The sequence below is a fragment of the Armigeres subalbatus genome, chromosome 3, assembly GCF_024139115.2.
Source record: "Armigeres subalbatus isolate Guangzhou_Male chromosome 3, GZ_Asu_2, whole genome shotgun sequence".
NCBI lineage: Eukaryota > Metazoa > Arthropoda > Insecta > Diptera > Culicidae > Armigeres > Armigeres subalbatus.
In genome coordinates, this window is record NC_085141.1 from 40,078,062 (window position 1) to 40,104,341 (window position 26,280).

General features: G+C 38.3%; 1 protein-coding gene and 1 long non-coding RNA gene across 10 annotated transcripts in view; both read left to right on the top strand.

Annotated features, from left to right (window-relative positions):
• The window catches only part of LOC134223557 (cysteine-rich hydrophobic domain-containing protein 2), a 100,586-nt gene that overhangs the window by 46,632 nt on the left and 27,674 nt on the right, over window positions 1-26,280 (top strand). For 5 of the 9 annotated variants that reach the window (XM_062702743.1, XM_062702739.1, XM_062702742.1 and 2 more), the window contains 2 exons: window positions 3,449-3,659; window positions 3,740-4,729. The exons of 2 other annotated variants lie outside the window; for them this stretch is intronic. In XM_062702743.1, coding sequence (XP_062558727.1) covers window positions 3,449-3,659; window positions 3,740-3,907 — 379 coding nt within the window. In that variant the 3' untranslated portion in view covers window positions 3,908-4,729. Of the gene's footprint in view, window positions 1-3,448; window positions 3,660-3,739; window positions 4,730-10,275; window positions 10,372-14,223; window positions 14,362-25,390; window positions 25,670-26,280 lie in introns of those variants that run through there. 2 more of the 9 variants (XM_062702734.1, XM_062702733.1) reach the window with 2 other exon arrangements.
• Window positions 15,753-22,417, top strand: LOC134223559 (uncharacterized). The gene is made up of 3 exons (XR_009982618.1): window positions 15,753-16,022; window positions 16,194-16,526; window positions 21,747-22,417. It is a non-coding gene; the product is annotated as an uncharacterized LOC134223559 (long non-coding RNA).

The following is a 26,280-nucleotide window of genomic DNA, read 5'->3' on the forward strand; positions in this document are numbered from 1 at the left end:
AAAGTCATGCACAAGCTACAACATTTTACGCTACAGCAAGTGCTGTCAGCGTTTGTTTACAAAATTACCCGCGTTGCTAAATCGTCTGGAAAAGTATTCGTCCATCTCTTAATATAGGATCGCTACCCTTTTCCTGAAATGACCTGCCGCTTTCATCATTTTCCAATTGTTTCAGCAACTACGGAATCAACCTTGTAGCTCCGGGCAAGGCCGGGTAGAAACAGCTAGTACTAAATGAATTTAGGAATTTGATTCAAGCAATGGCGGGCATAGAAAAGCCTTCAATTAATAACTGAGGAAATGCCAATAGAATTGCTAATTAGCTATGGAAAGGCCTTCAAAGGGTGTGTGTACGATCTCCTGAACCGTGTACCGGTCCGGTGTATAAACCGCCGCCATCCTGCACCCATAGGTCCATCCATAACATGGCTGCAGACTTGCTTCCTACATATAAGACATTCAGGTGACCCATGTGTTGGAGATAAGGGGCCTCCTCATAAAGAAAATCAAATTCTTTAGTCCTCTCTCACTCCACGGCAGGCTACTGAGTCTCTCGTCCTAAGCTCCTCCTTGCCAGAACAATTCCTTGTACAATCCATTGTCCGTACAAATGGCCTTCCATCCGACGTTGGTACACCATCCTCCGTTGACCAGCTTCTGAATAGTTTACACAAAGCTTCTCATGGACTCCAGTTGAGTAGCATCCTACCGAACGAACCAATCCACCGAGGAATTATGTCCGGCGGTTACCACGTGGCCAATTCTTGATCCCACTGAGATGAAGTCGACGTCCAAACAATCCTAACTAAGCTGTACATTCAGAACCATTCTTGGCCAACCAACCAACCGAATATAAATCGCTTCTTCTTTATCAGTGTCATCAAAATAAAAAAAAAAAATGTTCCGCAAATTAAAAAAAAAATTCTTGTCGACCTGTTCAAAATAAATGCATAACAGTCTCACAGAAGTATATGATGAAATTTCCTTATTTCGGTCACACAGAATAAGACAACGTCAAGGCAAATCATAAACGAAGAACAACGTATATTTGTCCAAGTTTATTTGATTCATTTACATAAAAGATTTTTGAAGAAATTCAATAATTATTCATTTGTCCTCATCGGTATCAGACGTCTCCTTCTCTGCCAGAGTTTTCCAATACTCTTTTTGGTCCTCTTCAATTACTGGGAGAATTACCTTTAATAATGCTGTTTTACGCTTTAACTCGATCCCTCGCGGAAGCAGTTTAAAATGTAAATCTTGAAACAGATCGAAACCTGTACTGCCCATGATCGCATATTTGTAACATTTGCATTTTGGTTGATTTTGTAAACCGTTTGTCAATCCTCCCCACAAACTCAATCATTTCCAGCTTACCACTGATAAGCAAGATAGTAAAGCCTATTTTATTCTTGTGGGATTGGATGCAGTAAATTGAGCTTTCTGAACGATTCACAGGCTTTTTACAAAATGCACAAAAATGCGAGTGTTACAAATATGCGATCATGGGCAGTGTAGACGACACCACTTTAAGTTGTTTCTTAGTGAATAGCATAACACTGTCCAACACAGCACCCATGTTCAACGATTCGCCGTACTTCAAAGCGTAGCTTCCTTTCTGGATTACAACTTGCTTCATTTTGTCCATATAAGGCCGAGGATGGATATTCTTGAGTGCGTACTGAGATATCTGCAGCCGTGTTTCAAAAAAATCCTGATGGTGCATTTACATTTTTCTCTGCACATTCCAACACATCCTTGAAATCGTCGATCGTTACCGGTGCTTTAGTTTTTATTTTCTTCTCGACAGCTGCGTGATAGCTATCAGCAGCCATGAAGGTGTGTCCCGTCTCAAAATATTTTAAAGTAATTTCCTGCACTTCAACTTCCTTACAATTTACCAGAAGTATCAAATGCAAAAGCAAGTTCCAGTTTTTATTTTGTGCCGCGCAGTTATCCATCCAGAAAGTGATCTTCTTCATTTTACTATAATGCAAAATTACCTTTTGGAACGTGCTGGTAATGTCATTTGTAGAACGACCCGCGGTAGATTCGTCCCATGTACAAGCCACAACCGGAAACGACTTTGTATATTTCACTGCGGGAGCACAGGTTTGATTGAACGCCAGGAGCCGTTGCGAAAATATGATGCTTTTCAGACCTTCGATTCTTGGTAACCTTATGACCTAGTGGTTCAGCAAAATAAAGTTTTTAAGTTTAGGATGTGACCAAATTTGAATTAAGAATCATGCAATTAATCTTTTGGAGATCTACAGCCAAAACCAAAGTATCTGGCAATGCTGTCTCCCCATCTGAACGGTACGCAACGCGACACATTTCGGCAATGCGCTTATGTTCGTTATGACTTGAACATGTCGAACAAATTTCGGTGGCAATAGTATCCGTATGTCCCATTTTTTCAATGTTGAATTTTAGTAACATTCGCAACCGACAAGCCTTACTTGGTGTGAAATGCGGCGCTTTTTTGCAATGCTTCTCGCACGTTGCTCTCTTTTGGAAGTTTTTCGCTTCTTAGCACATTCATCAACGGCCGTATAGCTGCCATCCGAATCAGTTGCACTGCTCACTGATAATTCTTCTAGAGATTTCACTTAACTCACCCAAGGGTTGGGAAAATCTTTAGTTGGGAATAAATCATCGTTGTCATTGCCAAATCCCGCAAAATCATCTTCCGAGCGTGCAAAGTCGTAATGCACCGTGCTGTCCTCGTCCATCTCATTACCTTCCTCGTCAGAACTATCACCGCTATCACCATAAATTTTGAGATATTCAAGGACCGACATTTTCAACATTAAACACGAGCACAGAAACTGACAGAATAATTATGCCACGTGCAAGAACACCCGATGCATCATAGTAAGCGCTGATACTGTAATGTATTTATTCACGTATAATTAGGTGACTAATAAACGCATGTCAGTTTCACTCATATATTTCGGCATTTTAAATAATAATTTTGAAAATAAAAATTAAATTAAAATGGAATGTGTTTAAACATTCCAAGGAGGGAGGGAGTGTGGTACTTTTTCCATTGGGCAAGAGAACTCATATTCGTCCCCTTAAAAAAAACCTTAATAATGTTCAACCGAAACTGATTTGTTTATGGCCAATATTCTTCTCGTGACTGTACGTTCCTGATGCGCCTTATTGTCTAATTAAAGATGCATTTTTTACAATTCTAAATCTTTCGTGGCACATTTGGATCTTGAGTAGGTGGCTTATTCGAGGTAGGAATCGCACAATGCTCAGTTGATATGCCTAGAATTGACCTGTCCTGTCTCATTCGCTCGCAAGACTTACTGGAACCATAGAATCTCAATAAACTGATATTGTTATCTATTTTTAAACTACCAATATAAAAGAATCACATTAAAATTCTGATCACCAAAACTAATGTTCCAATATCTTCCCCATCTTCTCGTTCCAGGTTCGGTCTGAGCAATCGCTTCAACGTGCAGTTTCCAGCCGGTTTGGTTTCGCGCGTTGCCCCCGAAGAATTCAAAGCCACCATCCTGCGGATCAACGCGGTCCTCAAGAAGACACTTCCGGTCAACGTGAAGTGGCTGTTTTGTGGTTGTGTTTGCTGCTGCTGCACCCTCGGTTGTTCCCTATGGCCTGTGATATGTTTAAGTAAGAGGGTAAGTGGTTCGATTCTAGGTTTTCATTCCGCCGGATTTGGGATGCTCTGATTGTGTAACGGTATTTCTTCTTCTTTTAGACTCAGCACACGTTGAACAAACTACTTGAGTGGGAGAACAGCCATTTGTACCATAAACTTGGCCTGCATTGGCGGCTCAGCAAGCAGCAGTGCGACTCCAACTCGATGATGGAGTACGTCCTGCTAATAGAGTTTATACCCAAAACGCCGATCTACCGCCCGGATTAGACTCCGGTTGTCTGTTATCTGGTTTTTACTTTGGTTTTAGACGGTGTCGTATACCAAGCTAGTGACTGAATGGCGGGAGCATTTCCCGTGCTCTGTATTGTGTAATCGAATTTGGAAAATGAGGTTCCGCTATATATCATATGAAAGCGACTGGCGGAAAAGCTTGGTAGGTCGAAACCATTGGATATAAACTTTATGTACCATAGAGCTAGTAATTGTAAAGAGTTTTTGCCGGTAGAATTTAGTCAATCCTTTCTATTTTAAAGCAGCACTTGTTACTCTTTCAAGAGTAATAAGTAACCGTCATAACAATGCGTAATATTTGTAAGATCGAGTTAACTGTAATAAAGAAATCGATTTTGTTATCGAAAACCTAATCGATTGTGACAATATGTAAATTTATCAGAATTGCTGCCTCCAAGCTGCTGGGGGTTCGCAGTGGTAGACTATTGTCGTTACACTTCAGCAATGTTTTTTTTTGTTTCCATGCAGAACTTATCAAGTGAATGCGTATATTTGGAGTCTGAATATGAGAAGAATAAAATTAAAGAAACAAAACACTCAAGTGATCTTAGAGAAGCAAAAATTGAAGAGAGCGTAAACCATTAGAAACAGAAACAAAAGATACTGATACTGAAAATGGCGATTTCTCCGCGAACCGGCGGAAACACGCAATGAAGATTTCCCGTTGAAGAAACGCTATATAACGGAAAACGAGCAAATATTTAGTAAACTAGGAAATGATTGTATAGTGTATAGAGATTTATTTAGATATTTAAGATGAATTAAATGCTGAATCGAAATGAAAGTAATTATTTGAAAGTTTGTGTGTTAAAAAAAAAACATTTATTTGTAACCGAACGTTTCCTGGAAAATTGCAAACATGCACTTGTAGCAGTACAATTTATTAATTTTTCCATTCCATGCTCTGAGCTTGAGCTTGAGCTTGATTGACTGCTCGTAGTTGCTACTCCATTATGATCAGATCAGCTGTTCTTGCACAGGGAACCAACAGATGTTTGCTTGGGACTAGCACACATCTTCAATGTACAAGTACTGGTGATCTCATTTGTTAGGTCATACTGGCGCCTGCCACGTCAGAATGCAAGTCAATATAGGGAAGGGGGAGGAAATGATGATGCAATCACTCGCCCACTGCAAGCCGAATATACCTCTGCACTTGCCACGAGTTCATGCGGAATTTCTTGGAATTTCTGGGTTAGGTTGGAGAGGCAGTGGTCCGTCTTGGTTAACGCGCTGCCAATGTGATAGATAGGAGAAGGTAACTGATGGAATTTCTAATTGGATGTAGGAAACGAGCTCTATAGTTCATTTCCAATTCTATCAGATTACTGATAGAATACTCAAGTTGAAGGTATAGGAATAGTAATGGAAACGGTATGGAAGTCCATTTCCAGTTCTAGCGATTGCTAGAACATGAGAAATAAAGAGAAAGATACAGAGTAGGAGAATGGAACGGACCTGGGATTGAACCCACGACCTCCTGCGTATGAGGCAGAAGCAGTAGCCATATGACTACCAAGCCCGCTATTAATTTTTCCATTCCATGCTTTGTTACACAAAGTTGAAGGATCATTTAAGCGTTTGGTATTGGCGTTTTGGCATTGCTCAACGACTGCAGAATCAAGGATCCCTCTCCTTCTTGTTGATACTTATGAGTGATGGTCGGAAGAGTATGGAACGACTATAATTTGCTTGGATGCCCCACCTTTTGCAGTTTTTGGATGGAGTCAATGGAGTAGCCGACGACATGAATCTCTAAGCTCCAGAGCGGAAAAAGGTGATATTCTGAAATGCCAATAGAGGTTTACTGGCGGGACTCTGAATAGAGTAGAAACCTCTGCGCCAGGCCTTTGATGATCTCGTTGCATAATTCCTTTCAAAGCAGTTTGCCAGCCGTACACGGAACATGTCGTCCAAGAAGACGCTGTTGCAACTGAATCGGAGAGATTTACGTTCATGTTATTACGCATTGCAAGAAAAATTTGGAATCCAGGAAAATTCAAAGCGCCTCCAATCAATATTCCGCTGGTAAATGATCAAAGGCAGCTATTGTGAAATTCGCAATGTTTTGTTTATATTTATATTTATGACATTTCGTCCTGAATCGTTCGGCGCGAAACGAACAATTCCAAAATAAGAATATTTTACGGCACAAAAAGCGATGCCTTACCGAATAGATAAGAGAAATTCAGTTATATTTAAAGTTACACATATTTAAAGCTTGCGAGTTTTAGGGGGTAGTAGGAATGTCCAAAAGCTTAACGAACCGTCCTCTGGTTGATTGCAAGTGTGGGGATTGTTTGGGGTGGGATTGGGTTTGAAAATGAGCTATGATCAACTTTTTTCAAAACCTACATGCATCCACAAGTAGGATCTATATACTAAAGCGACCGAGTGCAGCTTAAAATACGCTAGCCCAAATGTTGGTGTTGGGTGGGACCTGTAAGGCCTCGGTAAGAGGTGGGAGGTCCAGTAAGCTGCATGTAAAACCAACCGATACGAACTGGAGTCTCTCCCGCGTAAATTCAACTACAGCGTACAACAGCACCTCAAAAGCAAAGCCCAATGCGTTTCGGGTTAGTTGCTTCCTCGGCCAGGTAATGATATTGTTAAATCTTTCCATGACTGTGTACATCAAATAATTGGACCTCAGCTGTTGTTATGTTTACACCAACCCAGTGACAAGCGCGGTGTCATCATCATCAATAGACATAGACCGCTGTCATCATTGAAACGCAGTATGAAAAAAAAAATTATAGCCCAGGACATCCTGGCTACGATCTGGCGATGGGCTAAACAATAGGATGTCAGTAGCCTGGTTTACATTTTTTTTTTTTTTTTTTTTTTTTAAACTTTATTAAAGCCTGGTTTACACTCAATTCAACGCACACTATGTGTGATTTGTTCTATGCGGGGATTTCTGCCTGCGCGTTATTTCCGCGGAGCTATCCAAATTTTTCTTTTTCTCCGTAATATATAGTCAATGAGTCTATTCGTAACAAACTTCGTAAGATTTCTTAAGTCAGTTTTGTCATTTTATTGTCAATGTCAAAACATGTTGTCATTTTTTTAATGTAATGTACTGCCGTTATACGCATATTTGTCCCATGTTTGCTGGGATTTCCTATGTACATGGGACAATTATGCGTAGAACGACAGTGTAGATGTCTATTGTTATTATGGGTGGTCAAAATCTACCGAAGCAGTTTTTTCGACTCGCATGCTGCATGTTGCCCAATACTTCATCAAAAAAACTGAATCGAGAGTTTTTTTATTAGACATAAGATAGTATTCAATCTTCGGTACATAAAAAAGACAAGCTTATTACTTTTGAAGCAATTCTCCAGTCGTACAAGGATCATGTTGTCCATATATGTAGACACTGTTGAACTGGTTCAAAAGCTATTATATTTACAAGTTTGATTGATATCTATTCTTTCCGATTTTCTCAGTCTTAAGTATGTAGATTTATCTGCTTGATGTCATCTTGTCATTTTATTTCAATAAATATAGGTGAATGAAGTTGTCTGTTTTAGTCAGTTAATGTTTTCTACGTAATAAACATACACGTATTTCATGAACCGTACAAGGATCATGTTGTCCACTGAGATACTGTTATATTGATTCGAAAGATGTAAACATATTCAATATCCCTTAGTCATAGTTATGCAGAATGTTTCGTACAATGTCACTTCGTCTTACGTGCCGTCCCGACATGTTGATGGGTTTAAATACATTGTTTGAGACATATGCTTTAAAAAAAAAGGAAAAAATTTCTTACCTTGACGATAGTAGTGTATTAGGTGCCTATTCATTTATACATAACCTGTGTTGTTTCTCAGCAATTACGATTCATTTTTGCCAGTTTTAGTCCAAGGAACATGGGAGTGGAAAATCCATTTAATTATTGTGGACCGCCTCTCAATTTTTTTTCGTGTTGTTAAATATTTGATATATGAAAATAGAAAAGAGAAATCATGGGTTAGTGGTATTCAAAGGTGATATTCTCACGACGGCCGTTCAGAATGGTTCGACGGGTGCAGATAATAAGATCATCAAAGTACGCGAGGTAGATTTATAATTTGTAAAATTTATAACAATTTCGTTTTAAACTACATATTATGCTGTTAATAAATTTCTTTTACATACAATAAATTATAGACGAATGATCTTTCATCCCACCTTCTAGCGATCCTCACAAGCTTTATATTTCATTCAGGCACTTTTGAACGTCCATATCAAACTTGTTCTCGATAGAAATCTGCCTCGACCAACCTGGCAGAACGCGCCCATTCCCCTTTCTGAACCGAAGGGCAGGGAAACCCAGTGACATTGGTGTTGCTGTAACAAAATCGATCGGAATTGTGTTCGTTCGGAATTCGTTTGCAGACTACGGGACTTAAGCTGGTTACGAAGTCCGTAATAAGCCCTATTTGCAGCTGCAATTCGCAATACACTGTTGGTATTCTTTAACTTCCCGGTTAACCTGATTTTTCACAGCTTATTAAATACCACCTGAATTTTCTTTGATTTTTTGTTATTTTTTTCATAGGGTTAACCCATAGTTTCATCAACGCTAAAGCCCACCCGTGTAAAAAAAGAACTGAGTTTACGCAAAAGAACACTTCTCACGGAATCCAAATTTCAAAGCACTCGCATTTTCAAGGGCACACCACTCAATACGGAAGCAAGGCACAACTTTCATTTTTACTATTTCGCCTATGCTGCGTCGCATCATGCGTGAAATAATAAAAATGACAGTTGTGCGTAACTTCCGTATCGAGTGGTGTGCCCTTGAAAACGCAAGTACTTTGAAATTTGGATTCCGTGAGTGTCCTTAATGTAATCGATGAAAAATCAGCACGTTTTGACAGTTGTGTACCCAACAGGTTTGGGAACGAGAACAAAGGGAACCGCAGCGACAATCTTCCTTTATGCTACGTTTAGACAAGGCAAGTGAATTGAGCAAGTCGCTTGAATCGAACGCGAACTGAACGTGTAAACACCTTAATTCAATTCACTTGAACGAAAAGAAAGTTGAACATGTTCAACTTTTGGCAAGTCAATTGAATTCAACTGAGTTGTTCAATTCACTTGCCTTGTCAAAACGTAGCATTATAGTTTATTACCTCTATTGAAATGCAAAACGCAAGAAAAATCGGGGGAAGCCCATATGGCATAAGGCCGTTTGGCATAACGATTTAATTTAAATGTCAAAAGGCCATTTGGCATAAAGACCATTTGGCATAATTTGTTGGATACCTCGAGGCCATTTGGCATAATCCTTGAAAAAATGTATAAAATACAATGGACCGTTTGGCACAAAAAAGGATAATTGTAGGAATATATGATTTCCGTTTTTAGAAGTACGTATTTACCTAGAATAAGGCAAAAGAGTAGATGACTTCTTATTTAAAAGCACGCATTTGCCGGAATAAGCCAAAAGAGTAGATGACGCCTTCTTTAAAAGTACGCATTTGCCCAGGATGTAGCAAAAGAGAAGATGACTCTTTCTTTAAAAGTACGCATTTGCCCGGAATAAGGCAAAACAGTAAATGACTCGACCATCATCAAGCATAGAATGACAAAAAATGCGTCCTTTTCTTTCATGCATATTCTCCTGCTGGCGACTGCATGCTGTGAACGTAAACACAACGAACGAACGAGAAAAAATGCGCGACTTAAGTCGAGTCAAGTACGAGACACTGAAGACGACCACACAGTTGTGGTCGAAATACGTATCTGCAAAGATAACGAAAATTAACTGGTGGAATCAAATGGACAGTACTTAATTCGTCTTAGACGGTTGAAGAATTGAAAATTCAATAGCTTATCGTCAATAAACTTAAGTTTCAATGAAATATACAAATTGCTGGAGAATGTCCGAGTCTTAAAAATCCATCGAAAGATAAAGGCGCTAGTCACGTTCAAAATCTTCCCTTTCAGCGTAACGCTCTCGATATCCAAAAATCTAAATGACACCCAGTATAGTATAGTAGACGTAAGTCCTACGTCAAAATACTTTCTGAGAGTCTATCTCAAGTACATGTATCGTCAGATCTTTGTCTTCAATGTTTATAATCCACCATTAAACATGCTGTTCAAAGAATACCAGATCATCTTCGAAATATTCCTATTCCCTTTATTTTCGCTAAAAAATGCCAACATGTCAATTGTAACAAAAGATATTTCACTGATGGATCTCGCATCATCGGATCCACTGGTTTCGGAGTTTTCTATGAGAATTCTGTAGTGTCCACTACGTTGAGAAATATACATGAAACATAAGAGACAGATCGGAGAGAGGTTTGAGAGTGAGAAAGATAAGGAAAATTCGGAGTACTGTTTTTGAAAAGCAAAGGAATAGAACAGTGTTCTGTTTAGATCATCAATTTAAAAGGTTATCATACCTTGTTTTACCTTGAATCCGAAACCGAGATGTTTTCAGTAGGGATCCTATATTAAGAGATGTGCGAATACTTTGCCAGACGATTTAGCAACGCTGTTATTTTCGTAAACAAACGCTGCCAACACTTGCCGCAGTGAAAAATGTTTAGGCTTGCACATGACTTTACATTCAAAGACACTTTTTGATTACTTTGTCTATCCTCTAGCAGTGCATTTTCGCTAAAATTTTAAGAGCAATACGAATGAACACAATATAAGGCATCAACTAGACTACTTTTACTTACGAAAGCAAAACAAATTGTTTATTCGATAAAACTTTTCATAAAATCTTTTTCACCAAAATCGCAATACCTTTCGATCTGCAACAATAACAATGTTCATTTGGCTCAGATTTTGACAGTTCTCAATGCTCGATTGGCTCAAGATGGCCGCTTTCGCATATCTCTGAATGTAGGATCCCTAGTTTTCAGCTGGGAGGGAGATCCAGATACTACACACGAAATAACAATAAAATTAAACGTCATGACGCAAGAAAATTATCGATGAGCAAAATATACCAAAGCAAGCGTCACACGGACTGACCAATTTTTGTTTTGCGTGTCTTCGATGTTTTCGTTGATTTCATTGAAGCCGGTGCGTGACTTTCTCAAGTTTCATTCGCTCGTTCCGAGTGCGGGAATTTGAAAAATGAAGTGTCTCGTGAAACTCTCTCTCCCGGAGTATTGAATTAAGAAGTGTCCGGAAGATGGTCGTTTTCCGCATCCCTATGGAAGGAATCACAAAATGCGGCGGATTAAACTCAGTATGAATAAAATACGAATCTCTTTTCAGCATCTATCTCGACTCATTCAAAGTCATTTATATAAAATTTAATAATTTTGTCGATATTTTTTCACACTAAGCTATTCCTAATAATGATATAAATTTCAATGAATCGTTATCTAAATTCACGTAAAGTATGAAATCAATGCAATGATATATTTTGGCAAATAATTTCATAAATGATCCCCACTACACCTTTATCCCTTTTTGTTCATCGAATCATCGGTATTTTGGCGTTTGTGCATCTCCGTTATCTTGTTTATATTTTTGAGATAAAAATTTATTGAATGAAACGACATTAACTTTTTGATTATGAAAGGATAGCCTTGTCGTCATGAAGAACCATTTCACAGGACATTGCCGGTAATTGATGTTTTGGGGTAAGGAAAATAATTCTTCTACATATTGATTATATTTGAATGAAAATCATATGGGAAAGAATGTTAATGCAATTTAGCTATACTTACCAACCAAAACTACATTGTGGTCTAATGATTAGGATCTCTGAGCAAAGGATCTACAGTATTCTTTCTTCCAGGTTTGATAAACAATTAAGCAAATAAATAAATAAATAAGAATCTGCATAAAAGATAACTCTCGATGTTCCTCTGAAGAACCTAAAATTCAAGTTCTTATCAAACATTCTGACATACCGATAAAGTATAACGGTAAAAAATCATATCGTTTTAACCGTTTTAACGGTATCGATATTTTGGAAAAGATCCTTTGCAATGAATTATTGGCAGTGGCTGATTTTCTACTCACCGCTTCCACATCCAGGCGCTATCGTATATGCGCAAATAGCCAGCATGAGTTAACCGCCAGAAATTTGTATGGCGAAAGACATCTAACGCGGGTTTTCTCAAAATTAGGAACTTTTCATGAAAAACTATTTGGTACTGGTTATGTAGGAAGGTGTCCGCTACTACGCCTACCAAATATTTTTTCGATGAAGGTGCTTAATTTTGAGAAATCGAACCTTAGATGCCTTTCGCCATATTGATTTCAGAAAGTTAACTCCAAGTGTGCCGCTGTAATTACGCTCAAAGCAGGCGATTCATTTTTGAGTAATTTAAAATTCTTCATGAAACGACGTCTAAATCGCTATCGATGGTTTATAAGAAAATTTTAAAATTGGATATGAAGAATTTTGAGGAAAGTTAAGAAATTCAGTAGACTTTCGATAACTGCAAGTTATTTAACTGCAATAGGACGAGACCAGTGGCATTCTAGCTAAAATTCCGCTTGAGGCTCTTTCAAATCATTCCAACAACACTAATACACCTGCTGGTAGAAATTGCAATATTGACACTATCAGACGAGAGGTGGCGATGCTGCGTATTTATATCAATGTGATTTTGCATATACAGCAGTGACAACTGTTGTTGAATGGCGTAAGTTATGAATGTTACTTTTGTACACTCTAGGTGGAGAGCAGTCATAAAGAAATTTGTAGTAAACCGCTCGAGTTTAGTATGGAACTGTAATCAGATCTCATTTATTGTTTAAAGTTACAAAATGCAATAAGGGTATAAAAAATCAGAAAAATATTTGTAGCTTTTCTACCTAGGTCACATATCGCTGTGATGCGTAGTTAGTGAGAACGGGCCATTTGTCCATACAAGAAAATTCATTTTACTACAAATGTTGTGGCGCCATCTCTTTCAACCAGCACCTTTGGCCTTGTCCTATTCGAGAGTTGCAACAGTTTTGCAGTTATCGGACCGCTAAACTTCAAACTGATGTCAGACTCAATGACAGCTGCGTTGCGCTGCACATTCCCGAGTAGACGAAAACAGCTCAATAATATCACATGTTGATAATATAACAAAATGAGATATGGGCATGATTGATATAATAGATAAAAGATCAGACGACAATATCTACAATATCACGAGGAGATCAAGCACAGAGAACAAACATGGAGGCTCGATCAAAATTTCTTGCAAAACATGTGTAAACAAACAAACCGAACCGCAACGCCGTCGACGTCGACATTGCAACTCACAATCTCATTTTGACAACACGATGGCATGCATGCATAACGACACTAGCGCACAGTGGCATTTTTTTATGACGCTAGGGCTGATTATGCAAGGGATTACGGCGACATTCCAAAGTTATTTCGAAATGAACAGTAAAAAGTTATCACAACATGGCGAGTGCAGCTTCAACGTCTGTTCTGTGTGGATCAAGTTATGTTATTTGTAATAATTGATCAATTTCATGTGCCATTAGTTTGTTCTTATCCATAGCATATCTTGTTATTTAAATGATATTTCGGTGCAAATATTTGATATTGTTGCCTGTTCTTTTATCTCTTATATCAATCAAGTCCACATCATGTTTTGTTATGCTGTTCATGACTTCTGCCCTTACATCCACTTTTATTGCATCTGACGCGAATTGACAACCGTTTGACGTTTAGAATGCGTAGCAGTTATCGAACGGCATCGAACGGCTACTGTGGTTGGCAAGGATTGATTATTCATGTTGGCAAATGTCTTTGTTTTCTTTTGCATTTCGAAATAGCTTGTTTCATAACGGATGGGAAAAGACGGAAGTTGCAAAGCGAAATCTCTCTTCCATTCTTTCACCATATATGCCAGATTCGGATGACGAACGTCAAAATCCGACTATTCACGATTAAAATTACGAAAATGAATTTTACTGTAGCTGCGGATTGGGTTGACTTTGAAAACGTGAAACGAGCGATGCAAATAATGAATTAATAAGCGATAAGCAAAGGGAATAATTGCAAGAAGATGTATCCTAGACGTCTCCTTTTCTCTTTACAATGGACACCATTTTCAAACGAGTTTCACAGTTCGATTGTATTAGGCATTTTTTATTGTTCAACACGTTCAACAACCGTCGTTTCAAATATAGATTGATAATGTTCAATATAATTTTCTGCTTTTTATAGTTTTCAAGCAAATGATCAGTATCGATACTCCCCATTTATTAACCATTTTCAGCTAGGTCTGCGGTGACGTTTCATGACAACTAAAGTTAGGTCTGCACTGACATTCATATTTTTTGAATCTGAATCTCCCTCCCAGGTTTTCAGTGGCGACGTAGATGAACTTGTTTTTAAAAGCAGTGAATTATAGTAATGAAAAGTGCATTTTTTCTATTTTTGTTCATAATAAGTGAAGACTGCATGTACATACATTATTTAGTGAATTTTTAATCTCGGCGTAAGTATCGTTTTGTTTGGAATCATTTGTTGAAAATTTCTTTGAATTATCTTTATATGGATTGAATATCAAATTTTCAAACTGATTAGGGAAGATCCATTAATTACGTAACCCAAAAATTTCGATTTTTAACCCCCATCCTCCCTATGTAACACTTTTTATATGAATCCTTTGAAAATTTTGTATGGGTCGCAACACTTCACATAACCCCCAACCCCCCACCCGCCCCCTCTAATCGTTACATAATTTATGGATCTGGATGGATCCCACTATGCTTTTGAAAACAAATATTCAAATGTCGATTTGACAAAATCTTCTAGAACTCCCACGCAAACCAACACCTCCAACGGGCACTTGAGTGATCGTAGAGAAACTCGATCGAGACGTCGAGAGAGATGACGATTTTTTGTCTCCGTTCACATCGCTCAAGCGTACACGCCTAAAGTCATTTAACACAATTTTGTGTTTCGTTCACACAAAACGGGCCTAACCTGGAACAACACATATTATGAGTAACTGCCATGTTACTCATATTCAGCGTAGAGTTGAACAACAAACAAAATACATAATAACAAATTTTACTGTGATATCAGGTTTTGTTATTCTTATGTTATTCATGGATAACATAAAATAGCATACCAACAACAAATTAAAAATGGCATCCGAGCGGAACGAGCGAAGTACTTTTATTGATTTGAAGAGAAGGATTGCAAGTATTCTTAAGGACGTGAGCTTCCTCAAGAAGTGCCCAAAGGAGAGGTTGACTCATGTTAGCCATAGGATTAAGATGGGATCTCACATCCCAAAAACTATTAGTAAGAAAGCGGAATCGGATTTTGTGAAGATGTCAATCAAGGGGCACTACGCCAAACTAGAAAGGTTGAACTTGGAGTGCCTCAACCTACATCTGAAGCTGGCAAAAAGGATAATCCGGAATTACGCCAATCTTTGAAAATCGCCAATTTTTACGGGACGTACTTCATGGATCTTCCCAAAGGAGTGTAATGCGATCATCGGAGAAAGTCGAGTGAAGACAGCAAAACCGGTGCTACCAATGATAAAAGGAGTACCAAACATTCATAAATCCGGGAAGGAGACGCGAGAGATAGTTTCATCAGTGGGTTCCCCTACCCAAAACCTGGCCAAATGGTTAGTGAAGTGTAAGAACATGATTTCTTAGTTGTTAATGTTAGTCGTGTTTGAGTTTGCTATAATAATAAACTGTCAAAATATAGACTGTCAGAATTGAAGGGCTACCAACTATTATAATCATATGTAGGGCATATAGCCATAGCAGCTAGCCCTCAACATTAGGATCTACAAATGTCAGATCCGAAGCAGAAAGAAGAAGAAGAAGAATCATATGTAAACAGATGCATGTATTGTTCACGATTGGTTAAATAGGCCTGCAATAAAGTGTCGAGGTCTCTCTCGGTTGTCGGAAGTAATCTGCAACATCTTATCTATTCCTTAGAAGAAAACTAAACTTTAAAGTGACGACGAGGAAAAATTTAAGTTGAAACGCGTGTTAAGTGTAGTGAGATTTATGCATCGGTGTTGAAATTCGGTTTTATAAAGTTTTGCGGGCGTCCCGCTGGTGGTTCGATTGCTCAGGTTTAACCGAGAAGGGATTGTAGGGAAGAATCCCCAGGCAAGTGGAGGTAAGGCGGCTTAGAAGCCCTATTGTTGGTACGGTTCTAGAGGTCGAAAGGTCATCGGCAAGGATTTGCATGGCTATTGATTTTCACATGGCATTGAACTAGAAGAAAAAAGAAAGCCCATTGTCCGACAATTGCACTGAAGTTTAAGTGTGGTTATCTTGTTCTTTGTAGGCCGGTCTTGAGCGACGCCATTTCGCACCATCTTGCAGTACATTGTGCATTGTTGAATCGGTGATTCTGTATCTGCAATCCGGTGCTACTACTGTACAATACGTTGGTGAAACAAAAAGCGATAGATATCAGGAGTGATAATAGCGGAGACGGCGGAGCTTCGGGGTGGTTTGGAGATCGACATTCGGGTGGAAAGGCTCGGTTACTGGCGGTGGCGTGGCTTTGGTGCAGTATCGGTTGAATTGTGGTCTTGGTTGAAGATTGGACTTGACGACGGCGCATAAGTGGAAAAATTTGGACGTTGACTTTTGCAGGACCAAGTGCAGGACTCAGGTACGTGGTTTAGTTATTTTACCATTTCGCAGTAGAACAGATTTTGAAACCGGTTAACGTTTTTGTTAGACATGGCTCTTATTGGTTCCATTGATTCGTATGTTCCGGGGTCATCGTTCTCTAATTATGTGGAACTTCTAGAGTATTTTTTCTCCAGTAATAGCATTAACGAAGATAAAAAGAAAGACCTGTTTATGAACTTTGCGGGAATGACAGTATTTGAGGAATTAAAGTTACTCTACCCTGCTACTGATTTAAAAACTCTTAGCTACGCGGAAATTACGAAGAAATTAAAAGAAAGGTACGATAAAGTGGACTCGGAGATAGTGTTGAGGTATAAATTTCGCTGCCGTGTACAAGGACCAACTGAATCCGGAGAAAATTATATCTTGGCGGTGAAATTGTTAGGAGAAGCTTGTGATTTTGGTGCTTTCCGAGATTCAGCCATTAGAGACCAACTCGTCTATGGTGTTTTCGATAAGGATCTCCAAACAAGACTATTGAACGAAGAAGATTTAACTTTAAAGTCGGCAGAGCGTATAATTAAGAATAAGGAAATGGCGGTTAATAACAGACAAATTCTAAATCCAGATGTGAATATCAATTCAGTGAGATATCGGCTTGGGCTTGGGTCGTGAATCTCGGTATGAAATGCATGACGAGAGAAAACGAGATAGGTCAAGAAGCAGGAATCGAGATAATGGAGTCCAGGGTTGGTCATTTCTCACACTTCGTCTTGAAATGTGTAGAGATTTTACAAATAAAGAGAAGTGTATTGATTCACACTCGAGAGCGTTCACACGTACGTGTGATTGAAGCCGAGAGAAACATTATCAATAAAGAGTGAGCATATTTTCGGTCGCGTGTGTTTTGATATTGTGTATAAAAAGGTCTATGTTTAGGCGCTCACAACAGCGTATTTACATGGAAGATTTAGAATATAGCCTAAATGTATGCATTTTGGTAAACAGTAAATTACCATTTTCCTGTACTCTTTACCCTTGTGGACTTGTGCGACGAAGAGTGGGTGCTACGCACGCTCCTTCATACAAAGATAAAGTGTATTTCTGCACAATACACTCGGATAACAGATCGAGAAAAGAGAAGTTTTTACACCTTCTCTTGAATACTTCTCAGAGCGAACCAACCCTGATGGAGTCAATCGTTTTCGTGATAGATCAGATTCTCGGAATAATAGATACAGTAGTAGGAGGGGCCCTCCTTAGCCGTGCGGTAAGACGCGCGGCTACAAAGCAACACCATGCTGAGGGTGGCTGGGTTCGATTCCCAGTGCCGGTCTAGGCAATTTTCGGATTGGAAATTGTCTCGACTTCCCTGGGCATAAAAGTATCATCGTGCTAGCCCCATGATATACGAATGCAAAAATGGTAATCTGGCTTAGAAACCTCGCAGTTAAGAACTGTGGAAGTGCTTAATGAACACTAAGCTGCGAGGCGGCTCTGTCCCAGTGTGGGGATGTAATGCCAATAAGAAGAAGAAGTAGGAGGAGGTACGCTAATTTCACATGTCATTATTGCAAGACAAAGGGTCATATTCAACGTTTTTGTTACAAATGGAAAAATAGCAACAAAGGAGCTGTGAAGTTTGTAGAAGAAGTAGACAAAGCAGATCCACATGATTACTTCAAGCGATTGCAAATTGATTATGACAGCGACAATGATACAGGTGACTATCCTTGTCTCATGATTAAAATGATTAATAATATAAGCGAACCTTGCCTCCTCGATGTCCTAGTCGAAGAAAAAGTTTTGAAAATGGAAATTGATAGTGGTTCGGCGGTCTCAGTGATAAGTGATTTCGATTTTGCAAGGATTTTTGGAAATACTCCTATGAAAAACAGCAAACGTCGGCTTGTGGTAATCAATGGATCTAATTTGGAAGTTTCTGGAGTAGCCACCGTTTCAGTCTCATTGAATAACAAGAGATGTCAATTAGAACTTGTGATACTAAAAACCAATCACAAATTCACACCGTTACTAGGTAGAGACTGGTTAGATGTTTTCTGTACAGGTTGGAGAAATCAATTTTCGAATGTTTTTTCTATTAGCAAACAAAACGTCTTGAATGAAAACGCTAATTTCATTGAAGAGATTCAGTCCAAGTATTTGAATGTTTTTAATCAGGACTTTTCCAAGCCAATTGTTGGATACGAGGCTGATTTAGTTCTTCGAGAAAACCGGCCAATTTTTAAAAGAGCGTATGACGTGCCTTATAGAGTTCGTGATAAGGTGATTGAACATTTGGACACTCTAGAAAAAGATGGTATCATCACTCCACTTAAAACTAGTTTGTGGGCATCACCAGTTGTTGTGGTGATGAAAAAGGACAATAGTATTAGATTAGTAATTGATTGCAAAGTTTCTATCAATAAGGTATTGATTCCTAATGTTTATCCGCTACCCACAGCACAAGACTTATTCGCTTCTTTAGCTAACTGTAAAGTTTTTTGTTCACTAGATTTGGCTACCGCTTACACACAGCTTAATTTATCGCAGGCATCTACACAAATTGTAGTTATTAATACGCTGAAGGGACTTTTTGCTTACAATAGATTACCTCAAGGTGCGTCGTCGAGCGCAGCCATTTTCCAACAAGTAATGGAAACAATTTTGAAGGATCTAGAATTTGTATTTGTGTATCTTGACGATGTCCTAATAGCAGGAAGAAATTTTGAGGAGTGTCGAAAGAATCTTTTGCTTGTTTTGGAAAGATTGAATGAAGCCAATGTTAAAGTTAACTTCAAAAAGTGTACATTTTTTACTAACAAACTTCCATATTTGGGGCATATTATTTCGGAGAATGGTATTCTACCAAATCCAGATAAAGTTGCTACGGTACAAAAAGCTAAAATTCCAAAAACGATCACTGAGCTAAAAGCCTTCTTAGGGCTTATCAACTATTATGGTAGATTTTTGCCGAATCTCTCTTCCACGCTCCATCCTTTGTATCAATTGCTTAAGAAGCATAACAGGTTTTTGTGGGATTTAAACTGTGACAATGCCTTTGAGAAAGCTAAAAACCAACTATTGAATGCAGATATCCTTGAATTGTATGACCCTAAAAAACCAATAGTAATAAGTGCTGATGCGTCTTCATATGGTTTAGGTGGAGTTATATCTCACATTATAAATGGAGTAGAGAAGCCTATATCGTTTACTTCCTTTTCTTTAAATTCTGCGCAAAAAACCTATCCGATACTTCATCTGGAAGCTCTGGCCAGGCTTGTAAAATGTCATCTGCATGTCATTTGACTAATTTGTTCATAACTTTCTTCAGAAGCCAAATTTACTTCATAATTTTATATGTACTGATAACGCTTGAGTAGGACTATATTTTTGTTCAAGGGTACATTACTCTAAATATAACATCTGCGGCTGGAAAGTGAAAACTCTCCAAAATGTCACGTGTCATTTGACATAATGTCATTTGAATGACATTTTGCCTCCCACGCCCCAGATTACATATTTACAGCAATGTCTTGTTAGACAAAGTTGTAGGCACATTTAAGCGCTACAAGTTCGCCATACCTCAGGAAGTGATAGCTAACTTCTGAAAAAAGTTCTGAGAAAATTATACAAACGAATGCAAATGACATTTTACAACACTGGCTCTGGCCATAGTTTCAACAGTGAAAAAGTTTCACAAATTTCTGTACGGCCAGAAATTTATTATTTTCACAGACCACAAACCACTTTTAGGCATTTTAGGTAAAGCGGGAAAAAATACAATTTTTGTGACCAGATTACAACGTTATGTAATGGAATTATCCATATATGAATATGAAATTTGTTATAGACCTTCTACCAAAATGTGCAACGCTGATTTTTGTTCTAGGTTTCCGTTACAAGATGAGGTTCCTGCGAAGTGTGATCCTTTATATGTTAAAAGTTTGAATCTTTCCGACGAAATGCCTTTAGATTTCAAAGTGGTAGCTAGAGAAACGAAACTGGATACTTTTTTGCAGCAAATAATGGCCTTTTTGATTGATGGTTGGCCAGATAGAATTGAAAAACAATTCAGGGATGATAAGAAAATTATGTTGAGCTTTTTAGTGGAATGTTTTCACCTGTCATAAGACGAGTTTAAACAATCCCATTGAATTCCACCACTTAATTGTATCTTGACAGATACGTATTTCGACCTCAACAGTAAGGCCGTCTTCAGTGTCTCGTACTTGACTCGACTTAGTGGTGGAATTCAATGGGATTGTTTAAACTCGTCTTATGACAGGTGAATTCAAGGATGTATATTCTCTTCATCAGGATTTTGAGATTACTGATGGTTGTTTACTTTTTCAAGATAGAGTAGTGATTCCAAGTTCTCTGCAGCAAAAAATTCTAAATCTTCTTCATGCCAATCATGTTGGCACAATCAAAATGAAGCAAGCAGCCAGAAAAAATGTGTTTTGGTTTGGCATAAATCATGATATTGAAGATTACGCGAAAAGTTGTGAAACATGTTTGAAAATGAACATAGTTCAAGGAAAGAATCTCACTTACAAATGGATCCCAACGAACAGACCGTTTAGTAGAGTCCATGCTGACTTCTTACAACTTCAAAGAGAAACATTTTTGATAATAGTAGACAGCTTTTCCAAGTGGCTTGAGTTAGCCTGGATGAAAACTGGGACAGAGTCCGATAAGGTAATAGCTCAATTTTCCAATTTTTTCTCTAGATTTGGACTGCCTGACGTCGTGGTTACTGATAACGGTCCACCATATAATTCAAGAAATTTTAACCTATTTTTAGAAAGACAAGGAATACATGTATTGAAAAGTCCTATTTATCATCCCCAAAGCAATGGACAGGCTGAACGTCTTGTAAGAGTTGTCAAAGATGCGCATAAGAAATTGTTTTTAGATCCAAAGTTTAACCACTCAACGATACAAGAAAAACTATCCCTATACATGTTCTGCAACGACAGGGGATACTCCAGCAGATAGAGTCTTAAGATATTAGCCAAAGGTCATAAATGATTTAGTAAATCCACACAAAAACTACACAAAGCTGATTGATTGGAAGCAGTATAATATGCCTTATCAAAATTATTGTTCAGATTCACATAAAGCTAAAGTTTTGGATCCTATGGATAAACTGACAAGGGGAGACAAGGTTTATTATAGGAACAATAAGTCTAATGATATACAACGATGGATTTTGGCAACCTTTATTAAAAAAGTTTCTCAAAATACATTTCAGATCGCAATAGCGTCCAATGTGATCTCGGCTCACAGGGGGCAGATCAAAATGCTTAATAAGCCCGAACCAAGGCGCAATGTGGCGCTTCGGAGTGTAGCAGGAGTTTCGCGGAGGACAACAAAGAGGCGCATCGAGAGTTCGGATGAAGATGATCCAATTTCAAGTACTTCCGTTCTACGAGTTCCAGTTCCTCCTCCAGCTAGAAACGAATTACACCCAGAAGCACTGCAATCTACAAGTACGCCAAATGTTGTTGAGTATGTTCCCCCTATCTGTCAGGAGGTCATAGAGCTACGGCGCTCGAGAAGAGTTAAGAAAAAGAAGATCGATACAGATTATGTATACAGTAAATAAAAAAAGGATAATGTTCTTTTCGAATTTAAAGTATAAAGAAGTAAAGTTTAATGATTTTTTTTTGAATTAGAATTCCGTTTTATTTTGTGATTCGTGAATTTCAACATAAGGAAGGAGGAATTGTAAGAACATGATTTCTTAGTTGTTAATGTTAGTCGTGTTTGAGGTTGCTATAATAATAAACTGTCAAAATATAGACTGTCAGAATTGAAGGGCTACCAACTATTATAATCATATGTAAACAGATGCATGTATTGTTCACGATTGGTTAAATAGGCCTGCAATAAAGTGTCGAGGTCTCTCTCGGTTGTCGGAAGTAATCTGCAACATCTTATCTATTCCTTAGAAGAAAACTAAACTTTAAATGAAGGTGTTCCAAAGTATGATGAAACCGCAGACAGACGTTTAAGCTCATACATTTGAATTCGATTTTCTTGTGTAAATTTTCAAATCTAAATACGTTGGAATTGCATAGCACGCTAGCGCTGCCTATACAACTTATTACTACATGAAAACTGACGTTTTGCCATATCCCATACCTCACCCGCGTTTGCCACCCACCGAAGCATGGAAGCAAAACAGAAACACTCAACAAAGATCTCCCCGCACGGCCGCAAAAATCATTTTTATCTGAACGACTTTACAATCGACTTTTACAATGTAGCTAAGCGAATAACTTTACTTGCAGTTCATGCCACGATATAGTAAAGGAATTGTGAAGCTGCGTGTATGCTGTTACCATCTTTTCGGAACTTTCGCGTTAGCGCTGTAAGATCCTTTCACATGCGTGTTTTTTTGCCGTTGTGATTCGAAACATGTGCTTGGACCGAAAATCGTAGATTTTTTCCTTGCTAAACCAACGAATAGGTAGTCCAGTCAAGTAGAACGTGGAAAATAATTTAAAAATTAAAAATTAAATAACCCCTTCTGAGTAACAAATACCATCTCTGGCGTGCTGGGCATTTTCGATTTATTTTTCAACAGCGCGTGTGTGCGTGATTCATGCATTTTTATTAAGAATCCCATCGAGCAGATCCGATCAAGAAACTAAAAGATTTTGATGAAATTTAAAATCAAAACAAAACAGCAAATAACGTTTGCTGTTTTGACATGTGGCGCCATCTCTTCGCTTATTGCTACTTGGCAATCCAACGGCCATGTTTTTTACACAAGTTAGTGAGTCGAACTTGAACGTCTGTCTGCGATGAAACCGTTCCACAGTAGGTCAGTAATCAACACCCAGAAGCAAATGGAATCAAAACGCATCGAAGAACAGGACATAATGGTATCATTCGACGTAGCGGCATTGTTCTCTGAATCGATTTATATATTTCTCGCGCTTAGAGTAAAATCAGCAGTGATTCAAATCGTATGGGGCTGTCAGTTTGAATATGAATCTGAAACATTAATTTTCCCAGCAGCTGTCATAGATTCATTTTTATATCAGTCAACTGTCAAAAAAGTAGAACTGGTATAACGCTCCGTTCTATTTTCTGCAGATTTGAACCACGAATGAATCACGAGATTAATCCACTTTGCAATTATGGCGCCTTTTTTGTCAACAACATAATGATTTCATTTAATTGAAAATTTGTAAATCATGAATGGAAACCTGGGGAAACCAACGAGTCTGTTTTATTTTGCTCCAGATTCAAACTAGAATAGTGGTCGAAAATTAAGAATGAAAGTGAATCACTACTGATTTCACTCTTAGTTTCATAGGGGCGTAACTGTATTGATCGATTTCTCTTCGTCGATGTTTTCTTTTTATTATTGTACCAAATTGCGCTAGTTTGAAACCATTAAGGTTTAGTGTGATAAAAGATGATTGTATCTTGCACCAGAATCAATAATCACGGTTGTAGCTTTTGAAACAATTAAGTTATTAACAAAATATAAAATCGACTAATAGAAATCGATTTTGTTATTGTTTTAAAAGCTACTACTCTAGTGCAAGATGCAATCAACCTTTATCACACCAAACAATAAAACCTTCGACAAAATACCGCAACTCGACACATAAATTTAAAAAAAGATCGACGAAGGGACCTTAGTAGAATATACCCAGCAGTAATATACCTAGATAGTACCTACGCCTAGTATAAGCTGCGATAATTTTCTTCAAGTCGGTCTTACTGTTGAGGTCGAACTACGTATCTGTTAAAGGTAAATGGAATAGTACAAACTCGTCTTATGAAAATTATTATGTTATTTGTTTGTTTATATTGGGAACGACCAGGGTAGAGAACAAATAATCCCTCTGTTTTGGCTTTTCTGGTCATAGAATGTATAAAGCGGAGTGATTCTACTACATCCGACGTTTCGACGCTTGGAAGAAGGCCCAAACCAAGGGTCGAAACGTCGGATGTAGTAGAATCACTCCGCTTTATACATTCTATGATCAGAAAAGCCAAAACAGAGGGATTATTTGTTATTTGTTTGTTAATCACGTCTACGCATCGGGTATCGCATCCAAACATGACGGCAATCCTCAGAAAAAGTATTGTCTATCCGGAACAAATTTAGAATGCTTTTTATACCCAAGTTGGATTTTTCTCCAGATACATGCAACTTTCCTAACTTCGGAAGTAGTGCGCTGGATTCGCCTAAAGATGCGCTAAACAACGCACCAATTAGTTTGACATAAAACTTCGGAAAAAAGTTCGGTTCGGAAGTCCCGACTTCCGAATTCTAAGTTGGTGCTACGCCGACAATAATTCTCGTTGCGATGCATGCCGGACGCAACTGCCATCATGGTGATCACAATGGACTTGACAGTTCGCAGCAAAGTTCCTTAGATACACATCTATAAGAGACTTATAGACAGTCACACACAGCGACTGTGCATGTCTTACAAATTATTTTCACTCAGATTGCTAATCTATATGTCATCGTCGTCACGTGTGAAATTGACCTTTCCCGTCAAAAAATGTATCTCGTTTTATTGTCTCAGTGGATTCTTTGGTTTATTTCAGGTTAACTTTTCCAAAGAACCCATATTTTTTGAAGTCTCTAACTATTTTTAAAATCGAAAACAAAAACTGAAATTCATCCGATATTCGTTCAAAATTCGCCAAATGTTAGGCCAATCTTGAAAAACAGCATTTTTTTAAATTTTTCCTTTAAAATTTAAAAAAATACTTAGAGGCGTCACAAAAAAAATTTGCGGGAAAGGTTAATTGTTCATGCGATGTGTAATTTACTTCAAGCGTGTAGCTGAGAAGTGATAAGTGAGTTGACGCAGATTAAATAAATAAACAAACCGCAAAGTGCGAAAAACAAGACTTGGCTGAAATGGACCGATAGGTCTGCGCCAAACGAGAGAAAGAAAGATAGTGCGGAAAGTGCATCGCTGCGTATTATTTTCGACACTTCGTTCATTAAACTATGGTGCATCGAATCGATAGGCTGGCGAATCTCGTTCGATAATCGATATCTGCTGTTGTGGTTGAGCTTAGTGGATTGGGTTTGCTGCGGATGGTATTTTTGGTGCTGTATATTGTGATTCACGAGATATTATAGCATTTTGCTCATTCACTTCTTGCCTCGCTTAGTTGTGCGCCGCTAAGGTATTTTATCATATTGTGGTACTTACACAATTCAATTGTAGACTATTATATCACAAATTGCCTTTCCCGTCAAAAATAGTATCTCGTTTTATTGTCTCAGTCGATTATTTGGCCTTTTTAATGTCAACTTTCCCAAAGAACCATGCTTTTTTTTTTTTTCAATAACTATGAACGATTGAGCCAATTAGACGAGCTCGGTGGTCTAGTGGCTGCCGCTTCTGCCTTTTAAGCAGGGGATCGATCGTGGGTTCAATTCCAGGCTCGTCCCTTTCATTCTTTGTATTTCTTACTTAGTTCTTTCTGTGTTTCACGTTCTACCAAAACGATTCCTACTGTTATAACCTCCAACACTAACAATTCCAAAAAACCTCGCGTGACACCTTTGAGAGGTCGTAGAGTTCTCTGCATCTTTCTTAAGTAGATGCATTGCTTCCATTTAAGAGATAGTGATTAGTCCCAAATCAATGTAGCATCCGATCATTGACATCATCATCGATCGTCTCATCGATACATCGATAGTTGGTGCGACACGCAGCATCCTCCCGACAAGAGTGCAATACCAACAAACATGTGGTTCTCACCACGTTGATAGCAATCCTCTGTGAACACAC